The sequence below is a fragment of the Leucoraja erinacea genome, chromosome 8 (genome assembly GCF_028641065.1).
Source record: "Leucoraja erinacea ecotype New England chromosome 8, Leri_hhj_1, whole genome shotgun sequence".
NCBI classification, from domain to species: Eukaryota; Metazoa; Chordata; class Chondrichthyes; order Rajiformes; family Rajidae; genus Leucoraja; species Leucoraja erinaceus.
Window position 1 is genome coordinate 4,981,837 of NC_073384.1, and position 19,937 is coordinate 5,001,773.

General features: G+C 42.4%; 2 protein-coding genes across 13 annotated transcripts in view; one reads left to right on the top strand and one right to left on the bottom strand.

The window, feature by feature from the left end:
• Positions 1 to 1,700, top strand: part of LOC129699267 (protein sel-1 homolog 1-like) — a 51,556-nt gene extending 49,856 nt beyond the window's left edge. For all 10 annotated transcript variants that reach the window (XM_055638904.1, XM_055638896.1, XM_055638901.1 and 7 more), the window contains one exon: positions 1,451 to 1,700. In XM_055638904.1, coding sequence (XP_055494879.1) covers positions 1,451 to 1,570 — 120 coding nt within the window. In that variant the 3' untranslated portion in view covers positions 1,571 to 1,700. The remainder of the gene's footprint in view (positions 1 to 1,450) is intronic.
• Positions 1,701 to 2,965: 1,265 nt separating this feature from the next.
• On the bottom strand, positions 2,966 to 19,632 carry ndufaf5 (NADH:ubiquinone oxidoreductase complex assembly factor 5). Of its 3 annotated transcripts, XM_055638905.1 has the most exons (11): positions 19,273 to 19,632; positions 14,288 to 14,328; positions 14,077 to 14,140; positions 12,867 to 12,914; positions 10,949 to 11,052; positions 10,673 to 10,712; positions 8,995 to 9,192; positions 7,668 to 7,728; positions 7,300 to 7,383; positions 4,456 to 4,538; positions 2,972 to 3,226 (listed from the first exon to the last, which is right to left on the bottom strand). In XM_055638905.1, exons 1-11 carry the CDS (start codon positions 19,615 to 19,617, stop codon positions 3,134 to 3,136), a joined length of 1,161 nt encoding a protein of 386 aa, XP_055494880.1. In that variant the 5' UTR covers positions 19,618 to 19,632; the 3' UTR covers positions 2,972 to 3,133. The 3 variants fall into 3 exon arrangements, 2 of the variants coding, with proteins under 2 accessions (XP_055494881.1, XP_055494880.1); XM_055638906.1 differs by lacking the exon at positions 8,995 to 9,192 and having other exon boundaries at positions 2,966 to 3,226; XR_008723813.1 differs by lacking the exon at positions 2,972 to 3,226 and having other exon boundaries at positions 4,517 to 4,538; positions 7,300 to 7,405.
• Positions 19,633 to 19,937: the final 305 nt, after the last annotated feature.

Below are 19,937 nucleotides of genomic sequence, written 5' to 3' on the forward strand. Positions count from 1 at the left end.
GATTCCAGGCCCAGATCCAGACCAAAGATCCTATAGCGAGCAAGATAGATCACTCGACGAAAAAGACGTAGTACGGTCATGGGCAGATTCATGGGTAATTTTCGGCCCCATTTCCTTAACCGGCTTCCGTCTCCGCACCAAAGATCCCGTAGCGGAGCAAAGATACTAGTGCGGAGACGGAAGCCGGTTACGGAAACATCCTCGGAAAAATAAAAGTTCTTTGGTAAAAATCTTCTCCTCATTTTCAGAATTATAATTTATGAACACAAACTGTTCCCCCCGCAACGTTGATTACACTGCGAGTCGGGTCGGGTCAGGGTTACTGAAATGGATGAAAAAAAAAAGGCCCACGTTCCGCTCCGTTGCGTACTACACGTCAGCCCCTTGCATTTAGCAGGAGTGGTCTATAGGATCTTTGGTCCAGACCACGAGTCTGAAGAAGGGCGTCAGCCCAAAACGTCACCAGTCGATGTTCTCCAGAGATACTGCCTGACCTGCTGTGTTACTCCAGCACTCTGTGTCCTTTAACTGGCATCTGCAACTCCTTGTTTCTACCACTTAAACATTGATAATCCCTATCACAGTTAGAGCTATCAGCAATACAGATACCATCCCCTTCCCCACCCCTACAGCCTGATTTAACAAGTTTACTGCATTGAGAAATGCAGGAGATACTCAGCAAACCAGGAAGCAGCAATGGAGTTAATGATTAAGGTTGATGACCTGTTTGCAGTTTCGGTTTTTGTTTCTGCATTAAAAGTACGTCTGCTGTTTTTTTGCTTTTTAATAGCAGCTTGACCAGGTTTTATTTATGAAAAATTAGATTAAATGAAAAATAAAATTATTGACGCTCTTCTCAGGGTTCCAGTTGCATTGGGCTTTAATTTTAGACCTAACCAGATGTTTAGTTTGAGGGTTTATGGGAGTGGGAATTTAGTTTAGTTCAGAGATGCAGCGTGGAAACAGGCCCTTCAGCCAACCGAGGCCAGGCCGACCTGCGATTCCCGTACCTACACGATCCTATATGCACTGGGGACAGTTATACCAAGCCAATCATCCTACAAACCTGTATGTCTTTGGAGTGTGGGAGGAAAACAGATATCCCGGTGAAAACCCATACAGGTCATGGGGAGAATGCACAAACTCTGTACATACAGCACCCGTTGTCAGGTTCAAACCCGGGTCTCTGTCCCTGCGAGGCAGCAATTTCACCGCTGCACAACCGTGCTACCCTATACAGTATCTAATCCAGAACGTCCTCTCTGTGCATCCAATTCCCTGACTGCAGGGATTTGAGTAGTAAGGTTCAAAAGTACTTGCTCAGGCAACAGGATTTAACAGGAATACATACATACAAATGGCACTACCGTTTAATTGGAGCAAGGGCGTCACTGAGATTAATTATTTAACCAGAATAACAAATTAATGCAGCATTTTCATACTTTTGCAGCTCAGTGAAGTATGGAAACAGATACACCTGGATCGATTGCTGAGGCGTCATTGGGATCTCTGTCTAATCATGATTTTGTCTTTGCTTCTGGCCGTTTTAACGGCCTACAGGCATGGATAGAGCATGTATTATGGGGGTTAATCTCGTCGATTTTGGTGTTGTCAACAATTCTGGGGCTCAGCACGGATTCTGTAACCTCCAATATGATGTAGTGTCTTTTGTTACAATTTCAATACATTGTGACAAAGAATTTGAATGTCGCGTCGTTCATCATCTTTATCCTCTGTTGTCCTTTCTAACGGCAGATTAATTTACGCACACCCTTTAACCGGGTTATTTATATGAAACTTAAGACACAAATGAGTCCCTGTTATTCAATTTAGTTACAGTAACTGCAGGAATGCATATGCTAAAGTGAACTTTACTATAATTAACCTGCAATAAACAGTAGCTGTTATTTAAATTTAGCAATCTGGACTGGAATGTTTCCAATGTGCACACGTTTTTCTCCTTAATGAATAACTAGACTAAGTAGGACCGGATGAGTCCATCACTCACCCGTTCCCCCAACGCAATATTCCACCACTCACCCGTTCCCCCAACGCAATATTCCACCACTCACCCATAGCCCCTAACTGCGTAGGCGCGGCAGTGGAAGAGATCGATCTGCGCATGCGCGGTTTTTAAGATTTTAAACCGCGCTAACATTTACGACATTGAATCGATCGGAACACAACTTGGCGCACTCGCAGCACGGGAGAACGGTAAGTGAACTGGCGAAAAATCTTAGCGCTATCTTGAACCGTTTTTGCGCAAATAGAAAGACCGCCAAACTGGAAGATAACAAGATCAGAGTTTTAGTTATGTATAGATTCTAGTCAATGTGGACTCGAAGGGCCGAATGGCCTACTCTTCCACCTATTTTTCTGTCAGCCCCAAGATTGTTTCTTGCCCTTTCTTCTTAAAGTCTCAGTATCAGCAGTACTCTCACACTATATTGCTGTAGTAAGTGCTGGTGGGAGCATTGAAAAATTGAGAATCTGATCCTCTACTATTGTTATCTTTGCTTATTTTGACAACCTTGTTCAAGCTTGGTGACTTATCCTCTTGCAAAGTTGCATACATATATCATGGCACTGCTTTAATGCTTAACCTATCCAATATTTCACACTCTTGATCCTTAATTACATAAAATCATCACTATTATCTTCTGCTATTTGTGAGAACTATACTCTAAAGTTTCAGATAAAGTAATATTAGGCTGCTTCTTGCAAACTGCATTCCATGCTGATATTAAATACATTTAAATAAGTCCCACTGTTCCAGACACACAGTATTTGAGTGAACTCCTCGCCTCAGCTGTGCCATCAGGGAAAGGTGGTGACTGAGGAAAAGTTAAAAATGCACATCAGCTGCTTTTGTATAGATCAAGGAATTCAAGCGTGAAAATATATTCAGAACACAAGGAAGAATAATCTATCTTTCATCTTGTGCAGAAAACATCACCTGATCCAGCAGGAAAATAAAATTCAAGTCCAATTTGAAAATGATAATCTTTTACTGTTTATATTTACACACACAATTACTCTTCTACAGTAAAACGACGAGTGTTCTGGTTTATCGGAGAGATGTTGCCTGACCAGCAAACTTTCTGGACGGTTGGATGTAATCTCCGTTACAATTTTAAAACTCTTTATCCTTTTTTACCATCGGTACAGGCAGGTTTCCTATGTCGCCCATTGATACTGAAGCCGAACCTCTCTTTGCTGGCTGAGCCTGAAAGAAAACATAGTAATGTCTGTATAACACAGTGTGTTGGCTGTGGCGCATGACCTACATGTTAGCAGACAAACGCAACAAGTAGTTAAAGTGGCAAATGGCATTTTGGCCTTCATTGCAACAGGATTGGAGCATAAGAATAGGGAGGATGTTTATAAGTGATAGGAGCAGAATTAGGCCATTCGGCCCATCAAGTCTACTCCACCATTCAATCATGGCTGATCTATCTCTCCTTCTCAACCCCATCCTCCAGCCTTCTCCCCATCACCCTTTGCACACGTACTAATCAAAAATCTGTCAATCTCCAAAACTCTCATTCTTCTCCCAGACTGTCTATGAATCTGTCAATCTTCTGACAGTTGTACAGGGTTTTGGAGTTCCTGGAATTCTGTGCAACCCTACCCAAGGATATAGTCGCTTCAGAGGCAGTCCAAAGCTGACTCAGCAGGCTAATGCCTGTCACATTGATGTGATTAAACATGAAAATATATTACAATGGGCTGAAAGGCTGGGCTACAAATATGATTTTTTAAACATCTTGAACAGTAATCCAATATTCTACAGTGTTTCTGTACAAGAAACTCTTAACAATTGTCTTTAACTGTCCAATTGTCAATATCTGTATATATGAAATCAAAGGCGCTGCACCATGTCCAAATCAATACAATAGACATTAGGTGCAGGAGTAGGCCATTCGGCCCTTCGAGCCAGCACTGCCATTCAATGTGATCATGGCTGATCATCCCCAATCAGTACCCCGTTCCTGCCTTCTCCTCATATCCCCTGACTCCGCTATTTTTAAGAGCCCTATCTAGCTCTCTCTTGAAAGCATCCAGAGAACCTGCCTCCACCGCCCTCTGAGGCAGAGAATTCCACAGACACAACTCTCTTTGAGAAAAAGTGTTTCCTTGTCTCCGTTCTAAATGGCTTACTCCTTATTCTTGAACTGTGCCCCTGGTTCTGGACTCCCCCAACATCGGGAACATGTTTCATGCCTCTAGCATGTCCAAACCCTTAACAATCTTATATGTTTCAATGAGATTCCCTCCCATCCTTCTAAACTCCAGAGTGTACAAGCCCAGCCGCTCTATTCTCTCAGCATGTGACAGTCCCGCCATCCCGGGAATCAACCATGTAAACCTACGCTGCACTCCCTCAATAGCAAGAATGTCCTTCCTCAAATACATAGATTTTGTTTTAGCTTGGAAAGATTGGAAGTTGCGTACCTGTGATTCATGGGGTTTCCAACCGATCATATACAGAACCTGATACGTTGCTGGCACAGAACCGTCCTGGTTGCCATACATCTCTTTGATGAGAGACAATTAAAAGTTTGATTTAGTACAATTGTTACAAATATCATATGTTTTACTTTTTGTTGATGTTTAGCAACAGCTACTGCTTATAACACACCAGAAGATGATTTAAGCCAATTCTATCTGGAACAATAACATGAATCACAACACACATGTGATTAAACCAAAACATAATTGCAAGTGAAGAGAAATGGTGAATCTGCGTGATTTTTGGACCTGTCTTTTACAAATTTTTCCTACCTCTGTGTCGTGGATATATGGAACAAGCTGCCTATGGAGGAAGTTGAGGCAGGTACCACAACTATATTTAAAAGATACTTGGATAGGTACATGGATAGAGAAAGGTTTAGAGGGATATGGGCGAAATGCTGGCAGGTGGGACGTGTCGATGAGGCATCTTGGTCGGCTTGAACAAGATGGGCCGAAAGGCCTGTTTCCATGTTATATGACTATGCTTGATTATTTCAGATTCAGATTCAGATTCAATTTTAATTGTCATTGTCAGTGTTAAGTACAGAGACAACGAAATGCTTTAGGCTCGATAGCAAACGATGTTTCCATGTTATATTGAAGTAATATGCGCTTGAGCTGTTATGCTTGCCATTTATTCCATCTTTCAATAGCATGCTTGCGTGAAGGTGCAAACAAATATATTTATTTGAGATTTATTCCAGAATACTTTCAGAAAGGATCAAATATGACTGTTAATAATTGAAAATCTGATTTAAAAAATAAACTTGCAAATAAAATATTGTACTTGGGAGATAAGGAAAAGGTACATTGAAGCACACTGCATCATTGAACTCTAAACTGCTCTCAATCCTCAGGCCCGTTGATTCTCCTGCCAATTTTATCTTTCTCCTCTCTGGACCTATTAAGATCCCCAATCTAGACACAAAATGCTGGAGTAACTCAGTGGGACAGGCAGCATCTCTGGAGAAAAGCAATGGGTGACGTTTCGGGTTGAGAACCTTCTTCAAGTGTCTGAAAATGGGAGCCAAAACATCACCATTCCCTCTCTCCAGGGATGCTACCTGTTCTGCTGAGTTATTCCAGCATTTTGCGTTTATCTTCAGTGTAAACCAGTATCTGCAGTTCCTTCCTACACAAGAATGATTCCAGGAATGAATGGGTAAGCATATGATGAGCATTTGACAACACTGGGCCTCTACTCACTGGAGTTTAGAAGGATGAGGGGAGATCTCATTGAAACTTACAGAATAATGAAAGGCATAGAGTGGAAGTGGAGAGGATGTTTCCACTGGTGGGAGAGTAGGACCAGAGGTCATAGCCTCAGAATTAAAGGGCGGTGAGGAGGAACTTGTTTAGTCAGAGTGTAGTTAATCTGTGGAAGCCAAGTCAGTGGATATTTTTAAGGCAGAGATAGACAAATTCTGGATTAGAACAGGTGTCAAAGGTTATGAGGAGAAGGCGGGAAAATTGGGTTAGGAGGCAGAGATCAGCCATGATTGAATGGCAGAGTAGACTTGATGGGCCGAATGGCCTAATTCAACTCCTATAACTTGTGAATCCCTAATTTCCTTCATTGGTCAGTGTCCTCTTTCCCCACATCTTTTTTACTGGGCGTTAAATATTACTCAAGAATACCGCAAAAGCCCCATTACTGACATGATCCATCATTTTGCTGTTGCCCGACAATAGATAGGTGACAGTAATTTGTTTGGATAGGATTTGTCCTGCTTTTTGTGGGCAGAACACACCTGGACAATTATCTGCATTGTTGGGTAGATCCCTCGGGTGTGATACCAAAATAGCCTGCCTCAGAGCAGAGCTCGTTCTTGAGTACCAATCTGCAGTATGGCATTCACCCGGGATGCTGCCTGATCCCACAGCCTAACTGTGCTCTCTACTGTCAACTGTGTTCACTATCAAATTGTCATAAGACCAGTTTTTGTGACCCAGCTTCAGATTAGTTTGTCATTATACACCAGGATGCAATGATATAGTTACTGAAAGGTACATGCAGGTACAGCAGGCAGTGAAGAAAGCTAATGGCATGTTGGCCTTCATAATAAGAGGATTTGAGTACAGACGCAAAGAGGTCCTTCTGCAGTTCTACAGGGCCCTGGTGAGACCACACCTGGAGTATTGTGTGTAGTCTTTGTCTCCTTATTTGAGGAAGGACATTCTTGCTATTGAGGCAGTGCAACGTAGGTTCACATGGTTAATTCCCGGAATGGCGGGACTGTCATATGCTGAAAGAATGGAACGACTGGGCTTGTATGCACTGGAATTTAGAAGGATGAGAAGGGATTATTAAATTTTTAATGGATTAGATACACTAGATGCAAGAAACATGTTCCCAATATTGGGGGAGTGCAGAACCAGGGGTCACAGTTTAAGAATAAGGGATAGGCCATTTAGAACTGAAATGAGGAAAGGTAGACAGAAAATACTGGAGTAACTCAGTGGGACAGGGTGAAGTTTCGGGTCAAGACCCTTCTTCAGACTTGAACTAGATTCCGAGTCTGTTAGGTTCAGGGAAGATGCTGTTGGTACATGGTGGCACATGAGGAAAATGCAGGGATGAAACATTTTCCATTTTGGATTAAAAATGATTCAGACTTTTCTTCAGACTATTGAAGCTGTGCGAATGTACTGGCATTAATTTAAAATATCAACCAGCATTTTGAGCAGAAAAGCTGATTCATGTGCTCCCTTTATATCCAAATGCCCATTAAGTACTTTCTAACTCACACCAAATATCAGATTGAAGTCCAACCTCTCACTCACCTTTGTAGATGGCTGCAGCTGCTAGCATGGTATCCCTGTGCAACATGGACTTCCTGGACCAAGCACAGTTGCTCTCTCCCATACCTTCAGATTTAGAGATGCAAAACTATCAGGAGATTTAAAAGAAATCACATTACGTATCCAGCGTTGGCTCGAGGGGTTACAAGGTTACCGTTTTGTAAATATCATTCTTTCATCTGAGGGAATGTGCCCTTCTGCACCACCACAACATTCCACATCTTGTTCTCAAAACCATATGCACAAACGCAATGTATGATTTATGTAGATTTAAAAAAATCATATCAATTAAACGAACAATTGAGAATAAACCAAATAACATTTCTGTGGTCACGGCCACCTCCACCAACCTTGCAAGTCCTCCATTACTTCAAAGATCCCTGGATAGTTGACCTGGATTTCATCAATGTCCTGTAGAAAATTAACGTACAGGACTTACAATATTTATTTTACAGGTTTGAAAATGGTACACTATTCAAGATTCAATTTAATTGTCTTATGTACCAATTAAGGTACAGTGAAATTTGAGTTACCATACAGCCATACTAAGTAAAAAACAAGACGCGCAGCCACATAAAATAAAATGTAACATAAACATCCACCACAGCGGAATCCACATTCCTCACTGTGATGGAAGGTAATAAAGTTCAATTATCTTCCTCTTTGTTCACCCGTGGTCGGGGCTGTTGAACCATCCACAGTCGCCACTGCCGATGGTCCAATGTCCGAAGCCTTCGCGTCGGGATGATCAATACAACTCCCTGTTAATGTTTCATAATTTTGTTCTGATGCATAACTAAGGGGTAAGGTAAGTTTGCGCAGCTGAGATAAAGGTGACAAAATTGTAATCACCAATTTTTCTGGTCGTTGCACTTTTTAAATTTTATATAAGCATAAGTGTTAAATAACTTGAAATAAATGTCAATGATCCAAACAGGGAATATGCTAATTGTGTAGGTGGCATTTTGTATTAAGGTACGGCATTAATGTGGCAATCGGCAGAGGGAACCGTATCACAATAGCAAGTCATTTTCCCAGCGGGTTCAAAGAGAATTGAATGTGACCTGGTGGCCCATACCTTTAAATGGCCATTTAATGAATGACACTGCCAGAAACCAACGTGTATCGCTTCTACCTGTTCATCGGTAGTGAAATAATAGCAAGGCCACTTGAAGGAAATTAAGTGCGTTTAGTTTAGTTTAGAGATACAGTGCGGAAACAGGCCCTTCAGCCTACCATGTCCGCGCCAACCAACGATAGGAGCAGAATTAGGCCATTCTGCCCATCGTCTACTCTGCCATTCAATCATGGCTGATCTATCTCTCTCTCCTAACCCCATTATCCTGCCTTCTCTCCATAACATCTGACACCCGTACTAATCAAGAATCTATCACCCATAGTCTAGTTCTATTCTCTAATATACAGAAGCCAATTAACCTACAAACCCACACATCTTTTAAATGTGGGAGGAAACCGCAGCACCCAGAGGAAACCCACACAATCACAGCGAGAATGTACAAACTCCGTAGTCAGGATCGAACACTGTACCACTGTGTCGCCCAGTGCAACAAAATATTTTTTTTCAGAATATATACTTCAAATTTATTTTTTCCTGACACTACTCATACTATAAAGTAAAAAACAAACAAGTTAGAAACAAATCTTTATTTGCCTTACCACAGTTAGCATGTTAAATCCTGCTTGTTGCAAGAGGTTTCCGAGGTCGGTCACGGCAGTGAACGGTGATACGTGAGGCGCAAAACCTCCTTCGCGTTCCAGCTCTGCGAGCTGCAGGGAACAGCGAAGCTCATACAAGGTTTCCCCACCCATCATGGCACCAATGAATACTCCATCTGGTTTCAAGGAATAATTAATCTACAGAGGGGGAAAAAAGAATCATCATTGCTACCAGAACAGTTAGTGTATCTCCTAAAATTACCAGTCAATAAATGTGTTTGGTGGTGCATGACACAAACCTATTTCCGCTCAATATAACTTGAGTTCCAGCACATTTTGGAAAGAAATGCTCAAATAGTTCAAAGATTTTAAATAATCAGCATTACAGCGCTAATTTCCTTTATGCTTCTTCTTCTTGTCATGTTGCTACACCTTTCCAAGCCACTGCATAATGCAAGCTCTGGCACATGGGTTGAAGACCTTGAGATGTTCTGGTTTGCATGGGGTCTGGGAGGAGGGGGCAGACTCATATTGCTAAGAGTCTTTATTTTAGACTATAGACTACAGCGTGGTAACAGGCCCTTTGACCCACAGAGTCAACGCTGTTTAATGATCACCCCGTACACGGACACTATCTTTGGGACAATTGTTGGGTACAATTTACAATTTTACCGAAGCAAATTCACCTACAAACCTGTACATAGACAATAGGTGCAGGAATAGGCCATTTGGTGTGTGGGAGGAAATCGATGCACCCGGAGTAAACCCGTGGTCACAGGGAGAACGTACAAACTCCGTACAGTCAGGATCGAACCTGGCTCTCTGGTGTTTTAAGGCAGCAACTCTACTGCTGCGCCAGTGCCACCCACACAAGTCAGAACTATACAGAACTGAAACAGGCCCTTCACCCCAACTCGTCCATGTCAACCAGCCTACTTGCCAATGCCCATCCTGTATCCCTCCAAACCTTCCTTATCCATGTATCTGCCCAAATACATTTAAATGCCATAACTGTACCTGCCTCTACCACTTCCTCTGGCAGCTCGTTCCATAAATTCACCTTCCTGTGTGTGAAAAAGTTGCCCCTTAGGTCTCTTTTAATGGAATTCTCTCATTACCGGGTACTTTTATTCCAGACGGAACGAGATTGCGTGGTATTCCTGCGATTCTCTGGCTACTCTACCAGGTTAAACCCTCCTCAGTTCATCCATCTCAGCCTGGGACCAGTTGTTGCCTTTCACTGGTCCACATTTGCACAGTGGCTGCATCCAACATCTTCAATCTACTACTTTCATCAACCATTTATCGCTGTCCACATCCCCATTTCACCATCTCAAAAACTGAATAATACCTTTTGTCATATTGTGGATTTCATTACTGAACAATACAATAATGGATCCATTTTGAAAAATTCAATGCAATACAAATGAGAGGTTATGATGCTGCTTTTACAGAAATGAATTGGTTTGCTTGGGACATTGGGCTGCATTTTTTTTTATAAACATGAAATATGTCTCAACAGTTACAACATTAAACCACCGTGGCATAGCTGTGCACCCGATGATCACTTTCCTTTACTATTAGGAAGTCAGCAGGTCAGGCAGCACCTTGGGAGGGAATAGACAGGCAACATTTTTCATTTACTATTTGTTTGGAATTGTGGAGAAAGCATTTTCACCTGCTTGAAGGCTCCTGGGAGGTCATTCACCCAATGCAAACTAAAAATGAAAGGGGAGATTTTAATTAACAAAGCCAATTTCAAAAGGTAAACATTTTCAAATTGTACAGGCATTCAAGTCAAATCAAACTATTTTTCAAAATTCAAATAAAATCATGCGAGTTTCAGGAAACATTTACAAATAATTACATGCAGTGTTTTTTTATCAAGGATGGGAAGAATACTAATTAATTGTTGGTACTAATCATTTAAAACGGGGATGATTTAATCACACACCTTAGACTGCTAACAATGAGATCAAATGTATTTTCTTGGAAGGGGAGAAACTCTTCATCTGCTAGGATATGATATGTGGGAATTTCAGTCTCAATTGGGCATTTCTGTAAAGGTACATTTAAAGCAATAAGGTCAGCAATTAACAGCTGCGTTAATAGGTACAGTTGCAACATAAATAGCACACATATAAAAATAGAACATTTCCATATTTGTGATCTAATCTTGATTCGTACAGGTGTCAGAGGTTATGGGGAGAAACCAAGGTGAATGGGGTTAGGAGGGAGAGATAGATCAGTCATGATTGAATGGCAGTAGACTTGATGTACCGAATTCTACTCCTATCACTTATGACCTTATGAATATCTACTCTCTCTTCCTTCCAAGACCTTTCTATTCTCATTCTGCAAGCCATGTCAAAGACAAATACAGCACTGAGGCTGCTCCGGAAGAGCGTACAGTGGACAAAATGTTTACTCGCCCTCCAACTTTATTCACGATTCATCTGGAGAAAGAAGGACACCCCTCCCCATTTTGGGCCACCAGGTAAACTGAGGTATAAAAAGGATCACATTTGGGGCATAATTCCTATCCTACAACAGAAAACATTGTTATATCAATACATTTATAGATAGTCTGCTTATGAGCAGCATCGGAAAAAAAATAGATGCTGCCAGATACGAGTGGCACGGTGGCGCAGCGATAGTGTTGCTGCCTTACAGCGCCGGAGACCTGGGTTAGATCCTGACTACGGGTGCAGCCTGTACGGAGTTAGCACGTTCTCCCCGTGATAGTACGTTCTCCCCGCATTAATATTGAAAGCAGTTCTATTGCAAGTCCCGCTCACATCTTAAAATTTATCAGCTTTATATTTTTCCAAAAAGCTTTGTTAACATGAATTGTGAAATGTAGTTCGTTGGGTGAAAGATATGTGGATTTGGGGAGAGGGGCAAGTAAAAAAAAAAAAAAAAAAAAAAATAAATAAATAAATAAATAAACAAACAGATAAATAGATAGATTTATATATATTCGAGGAAAGAACTGCAGATGCTTGTTTAAACCGAAGATAGACATAGAAAATAGGTGCAGAAGTAGGCCATTCGGCCCTTCAAGCCAGCATCGCCATTAATATAATCATGGCTGATCATCCAAAATCAGTACCCCATTCCTGCCTTCTCCCCATATCCCTTGATTCTGTTTGCCCTAAGAGCTATATTTAACTCTCTCTTGAAAACATCCAGTGAATTAATTGGCCTCCACTGCCTTCTGTGGCAGAGATTTCCACAAAATGCTGGGGTAACTCAGCGGGACAGGCAGCATCTCTGTGGAGAAGGAACCGATGATGTTTTGGGTCGAGATCCTTCTTCAGACCGATGAGTCTGAAGAAGGGCCTCGAGCCTAAACGTCACCCATTCCTTCTCTCGAGGGATGCTGCCTGTCCCGCTGAGTTACTCCAGCATTTTGTGTTATATATATATAAATAATATATAATAATATATATATCTATATATATATCTATCTATATATCTATCTATATATATATATATATACCATATATATATATATATATATATATATATATATATATATAATATATATAATATATATATAACACAAAATGCTGGAGTAACTATATATTAAAGTGTTGTTATCACAAATGACTGGTCTCTATTTTTCAAGCAAGTATTGCTCGATCACCATGCCAAAGATGCTCAGTTCCACCTTTCAAGAAACCATTTAGTAGCTGATCCACGAGCAATGATCAGAGGCAAGACCACAAAACATTGGAAACATGAAGGCAATAGTCAACGGCAACATTTATTTTTAATTATCTCTTAATTTTTACATGAAGTATTAACTGTAACATCTAGCCCTGCATATTCTTTCAAACTATAATGCTTTTCATGAACAAAGAACCTACCAAAACATCCTCTGCGACATCGATTTGAAAGATTTTTTGAACAGTATCCTGAAACAACAGAAACAGGATTAATTCATAAATAACCAAAGTTTGTTAAAAAAAAAATTAAGACATTTTCATAGAGTGATACAGTATGGAAACAGACCCATCGGCCCAACTTGCCCACACTGCCCAACTTGTGCCATCTACACTAATCCCACCTGCCTTTATTTGGCCCATATTCCTCTAAACCTGTCCCCATGTGCCGATCTAAATTTTTTTTTTTTTTTTTAAATGTTGGGATAGTAAATGAAGGTGTTAAAAAATACATCCTCAGTTTTTGTGTATCATCCTTCACGAGAAAACAAATAATGAGGGTACATTCTATGCACCAAGCTATCTCGATAATTTCATTGTTTTACAGCAGGAGTCGGCAACCTTGTTCTGCATAGGGGCCCAGGACCCATGTCTGTGAGCGGAAGGGGGGGCCACATCTATCACCATAGTGTGACACTTGATGTTGTTTTTCCCCCATTAGTCTTCATGTGTTTTTCAATTCGTTTTCTGCAGTTCCCAGGTTGGATCGCCTGCCCCGGCAGGTCGCCTGCGTGACCCGGAACTAGCTGCAGTTCCCAAATCAGCCCGTGTCACAGGACTGGCTACAGTTCCCAGGTCGCGAAAATGAATTGGAAAAAAATAAAATAAAAATACGCCTGTGGGTCGGATGATTTTGGGTTATGGGCCGGATCCGGCCCATGGGCCATAGGTTGCGACCTGTGTTTTACAGCTTTGAAATGATGCTTCATGGTTTTTCAGTTTATCTCACAACTTCAGAACTATTAACACCAATATTTCAAAAATGTTTGCAGTGCATAGATGTTTCAAGATGCAAATTAAAAAGAATGTTGATAAAGATAGCACAATGCATCATTGGATTTAAATTTATCTGAAATACCTTTTCAGCGTTTTGGATGGTATATTGATTATGCATTGTCGTACCTACCATCAGACACAATATGTAATACATTCAAACTGACTCGAAAAGCTGCCAATTTGTTGAGTAATTATGTTGTGGATGTATACTCAAGAGGAAACTGGCTGAGATTTCCAATTTAAAGTCATATTGGGTTTTTTTTAAAGCAGATGATACACTAAGTCCTTGTAAAACTAAACCTCAGGTGAAAAAGATACACTTTTATTGAAGCCAAATTGCCAATGTCTGTTCACTTACCTTGGTTAGATTTCCTGCTATATAGCCTTTGCCACATCCAATGTCGAGCGCAACGGGGAAAGTTCTGTAAGGAAAAAAAGGTGAAGTCGTACCCGGATATAATTTCATGCACATTTTTTGAACAAAAATGCTTTAACGTTGTGGGGAAAGATTTAGGTGAACTGCAAATAGAAAAACACAACAGACAAAAAGTCTAGCGGGTCAAACTTACCTCACAATATCCAAAACACGGTCTGCAATTCTGCTTCCAACCTGTACAATTGCAAAATTGTGATATAGATCATTTGGAAAGGTTCAGTAATTGGATCTTAAAATGTGAAACTGTGATTTGTTTTACAATAGATCAGTCAAAATCTCATTCACCAGTAGAACAAGCTTCAAGGTCATAGAAACATAGAAAATAGGTGCAGGAGTAGGCCATTTGGCCCTTCGAGCCTGCACCGCCATTCAATATGATCATGGCTGATCATCCAACTGAGTATCCTGTACCTGCCTTCTCTCCATACCGCCCGATCCCTTTAGCCACAAGGGCCACATCTAACTCCCTCTTAAATATAGCCAATGAACTGGCCTCAACTACCTTCTGTGGCAGAAAATTCCAGAGATTCACCACTCTGTGTAGGTGTGGGAAATGTGTAGGAAAGAGCAGCTGATGCTGGTTTACACCAAAGATAGACAAAAAGTGCTGGAGTAACTCAGTGCTGGAATCAGGCAGCACCCTGTATAGAAATGAAATGGGTGACGTTTCAGGTTGAGATCCTTCTTCAGACTGCAAGTCAGGGGAGAGGGCGAAAGGGGGTGTTGCAGAACTCTCATTGGAGAGCCAACTTATTCCTTTTCCCCAGAGATGCTCTCTGACCCACTGAGTTACACCACCATTTTGAGTCTCTCTTCAGGGACTAACGGCCTACTACTTTTGTACTCTGGGTATATTTCAATGCAATGCCCATACTGCATCCATTCTCCAAGGTATTTACATGCTGACATGCAAAAGCATTCACAAAATGCACAAAACGACACAAAATGCTGGAATAACTCAGGTCAGGCAGCATCTCTGGAAAACATGGATAAGTGAAGTTTCAGGTTAAGACCCTTCAGTCTGGTTGTAGTGGTGGGAAGGAGGCTGGAAAACAGGAATGCAGGACAAAGTATGGCAGGCGAGGGTCAACATAGGCAAGGGTTTTTTGATGGTTAGAGCAAAAGCCAGAGACAAGAACAGAAGGTGTAAGTTAGGTTTCAAGAGCTCTGGATTGTGAAACATGAGGAAACACAATTCAATCTTACCACCCAAATGTTATTATTTATTCCCTCCACAAACATTGGGCTGTGACTTCACCAGAATGTTTTATGATTGTTCCCAGAATGGATTTTCAGTGCCCAACATATTATTACATGGAATGACTGACATTATTTTGTCATGATTACTAATTTAATATGTGCATGTGTGTGTACCTCAGCCTGCACTGACAACCAAATAAAACACACACAAAATAACTGAAAAATTTTGAAAAAACCTGAGGAGAGAGTTATAAAAATCTAAGGAGATAGAATTGTTCTAGATAACGATACCAAATTATATTATAAATAAACTCAGCATGGAATAGCAATTATCTCCCATTTTAATGTCTTTGAATTGCGAATGGCATACTTTATTGTTTACTGAGAAACAACAAAACTCATTCCCACTTGCTACTTCTTCGCAAGACTATAAACATCAGAAACCTTTAAGAGACTCAAAATGCAGGCAGCATCTCTGGAGAGAAGGGTCAAAACCCTATTTCAGACTGAGAGTCACGAGAGAGGGTGACTGGAGATAAGGAAGGGTAAGGTGTGAAAATGGGAAAATGTGCAAGGTTAGAGGATCTGCTTGCTCTCCTGTTCCTCCAAAACGTCCAAGAAGAAACACACTGCACAAAAAAATTAATGTGAAGATCACATGAAGCAATGGGGTCAAGGAAAGATCATCACGCCGCGGCCCTGTTTCCACCACCACGCACAAGAAGAGCAAAACAGACACCATTGTATGCAGATGCTGAGAGGTGTGTTCAGCTCTGGCTGAACAACTTCTAATCTTGTGTATGGACTCGATAAGAAGAAAACATGAACCAATCACATCAGTCTGAAGAAGGGTCTCGACCCGAAACTTTGCCTATTTCCTTCGCTCCATAGATGCTGCCTCAGCACCCGCTGAGTTTCTCCAGCATTTTTGTCTACCTTCGATTTTCCAGCATCCTTCTTATCCACAAGATGGCAGTGACATTAAAAGTCAAAGTGGAAATGTCAAAAACTACAGAGGCAAAGTTTAAAGAAGATGTGCAGGGCACATTTGTTTTACACAGATGGTGATGAAAAGCGCTGACATGGGTGGTGGTGCAGGCAGATACGATAGTGGCACTTAAGAGAGTTTTGGATAAGTACATGGATGTGCAGGGATTGGGGCAAATGGATTAAGTGCAGGCAGATCACAGTTGGTCTTGCGATCATGTTCAGCAGACATTAGGATCGAGGGGCTTGTTCTAATGCTGTATTGCTCTATTGCTACATATCGGGATGTATATGACAATAAAACACTTGTGAGTTTCTTATGATAGACACAAAATGCTAGAATAACTCAGCGGGACAGGCAGTATCTCTGTAGAAAAGGAGGTGACATTTCGGGTCGAGACAAAACATCCTTGTTGCCCTGAAACGTCCCCCATTCCTTCTCTCCAGAAATGCTTACTGTCCCGCTGAGTTACTCCAGCATTTTGTGTATATCATAAGAAAGTATCATAAGAGAGTGTTTCATTGTCATATATGTCCCGATATGTAGCATTAGAGCAATACGGGACTAGAACAGGGCCCTCGATCCTGACGTCTGCCGAACATGATCGTGAGGTCACAAGTCTCTCTGAGGATCCTTCAATCCTTCTACTCTGGTGCTGTCGAAAGTATCTTGACCGGAAACATCTCGATATGGTTCGGCAACAGCTCTGCCCTGGAGTGGAAGGCTCTGGAGAGAGTAGTGCGTTCGGCCGAACGCACCAAGGGAACTACACTTCCCCCCCCCCCCCTGCAGGACCTATAGGGAGGTTTCACAGCAGTAGGGTCACGACCCATGACCCGTACTGTTGCTACGCTACTCCAAATAGATTACACATGATGAACTGCACGTAGGCACTTACCATTGTTTCCAGCATAGCGGGCCCGTTAAAACCCACTGAAATTGTCAATTTTTGCGCTGTAAATGATTATGGAAATCGGGATAAGCGTGTGAGACATTTACCATACTTCAGAATTCCAAAAGTGAGGAGAAATGACACCAGATAGAAGCGAAAGCTGAAGGGACAACAACAGACAGAGTGCTTAGCGAACATTGGCCGTTTGCTCACTGTATTTCATCAACTACGGTGTTTTTTCTTAATTCCTTTGGCATCTAAAATGTTTCAGAAATGATAAATCTGACTGTAATTTTTTTTTTTTTTTTAAATCGCCCATAGTTCCCGTGGGTTTTTACATACAAAATGAAAACGCAACTGAAGAATAATTTACAGCCAGATTTATCACTTCTGAGATTTTTTAGATACCAAAGGAATCAAGAAAAAAACACAAATAATGCCTTACTGTTGATGAAATGCAGTGAGCAAACGCGATAATTCCCAATATTTTCAATGTTTACCAAGCACTTTAGCTGCTGTTGTCCCTTCAGTTCTCGCTTCTCTATACCTTCATTTCGCTTCACTTTTGGAATTCTAAAGTTGGGTACATGTCTCTCACACTTACCCCGACTCCCACAATTTTATTCAGCGCAAAAATTCAACATTTTGGCGGTTTTTAACAGGTAGGAAAGTACGCGTTTTTAGCATTAATAACATATACCGGAAGTGACGGATGTCCTCCAGATGGATTTAGCGGCTCCGTGCGTCGAGCCCTCTGACCCAGTGACCTTTCGTTCAACCACCCTATACACCAGGAGGTGCAAGATCCAGTAAGATCATGAAGGACCCCTACCACCCCAGCAACGGACTGTTCCAGCTGATACTGTCAGGCAAACGTCTCCGCTGTCACGCTGCGAAAACAGAGAGGATGATACGGAGTTTCTTCCCACAGGCCATCAGGACTGTAGACTCTGATCTCAGCAGGCGTAAATGCTGTTGTGTCTTTTTTTTTAAAAAATATATAAATACTGGTTCTGTTCTGTTGTTTTGCACAATCCCGCAGGCATTGCCACTTTCATTTAACTGTACGTCTTGTATGTGTATGTGACAAATAAAGTTGACTTGACATTTTGTGTCTATCTTCGGTGTAAACCAGCATCTGCATTTCCTTCCCACGCATCCTGACTCTCTTGTCCTCTGTTCCCTCTGGATCCCTTGGATGACTGGCTGTAATCGTTCAAGCATTGGAGAATAGGGTGTTTGGTACATGTAAGTGAATGGGGAAACACGCACTAAAGGCATTATTAACTTACTTTTGATGAAATTCAGCGAGTAAACGCGATAATTCCCGATATTTTGGATCTTAAAATCACCACGGCAAATGTCAGCTGTTCACTTCCGCCGCTTTCTACCTTCAGTTCCCTCTTGTAATTACCTCACTTTCTATCTTTTGTTTTGCCTGAAAATTTAGGTCGCTGTGCTTCATGGTCACCCCGACTAGCACAGAAAATTTCAGCTCAAAAATCGGCCGTTTTCCATGTTTTTAACGGGTGGGAAAGTGCGTGTTTCCCCATTCACTTACATGTACCAAACTGAGAGATGTCCTCCAGTTAAAATTTTCGGTCACGTGAGGGGGGATCTACGCTCATTTGACCTTTGGTGAAATCACCCTATACAACTCGACCAACTCGAATTCACTTGACCAGCTGCTTGTTTCCAGCATTTCTTGGTTCTTGGTTTCTTGGTCCTCCAAAATATTCCAAATGGAATTGAGTTTTGTTTCTAAACGTTGTGTGACCTTGTTGCAGTTTGGGCCTCCTCCCTCTCACCCTCTCCTTCCTATATCACCTCCCTCTCCTCTTTCCCTCACCCCCCTCTATTCACCCTCCCTTCACCTCCCTCCCTCCCTTCACCCATTCCTCACCCTCTCCTCCTCCCTCCCTCAACCCCCTCCCTCCCTTCACCCCCTCCATTCACCCTCCCTTCACCCCTCACCCCCTCCCTCCACCCTCCCTTCAACCCTATCCCTCCCTTCACCCTCTCCTCCTCTCCTCCTCACCTCCTCCCTCAGGTAGTCGCACTGCCCTCCATCGCCCACCGCTGCTGCTGCCGCTGCCGCCCACTTCTTCTGCCGCTTCTTCATTCCCCGGTCGAAGACATTGGCCGCGCTCCCTGCTGCCGAGGCCTGAATCCGCCGGCGGCAGCAGCAGATGGGGGAGGCCGGAGGGTGCAGGCGGAGAGCGGCGGGAAGGAGCCGCCAGACACCGCTCATCCCCTCCAGCGGCCCGACGGCGAGACCCGGCACCGGCCACTCGCCACTGACGTCGCATGCAGATTGCCGGCACCCGCTCGACAGTACGCCTGCGCAAACCCGGCACTGCATCGAGGAGACACCAAAGCGCATGCGTCTCCCCGGCGCTTGTCAAACACTACAACGCTACGCATGCGTCTCCGCCCGTGCCTCGCTGCTGCGCATGCGCTTTCATGGCAACCAGCAAAAACGTTCGACACTGCGCATGCGCATCCGGCTCTTCAACGGCCAGCTACTACGCATGCGCCCTGCCCCGGCAACCGCCACGCCTTCGCAGCGCGCATGCGCCCCCGGACTACCCCCCCCCCCGATGCAACCACTTGACCAAAGGGGAGCTTGGTCCTAAATAAACAACAGTCGGCAGCAGAGCAATAATTACAATCATTTATGTAACGTCATTATATTGAGTAGAA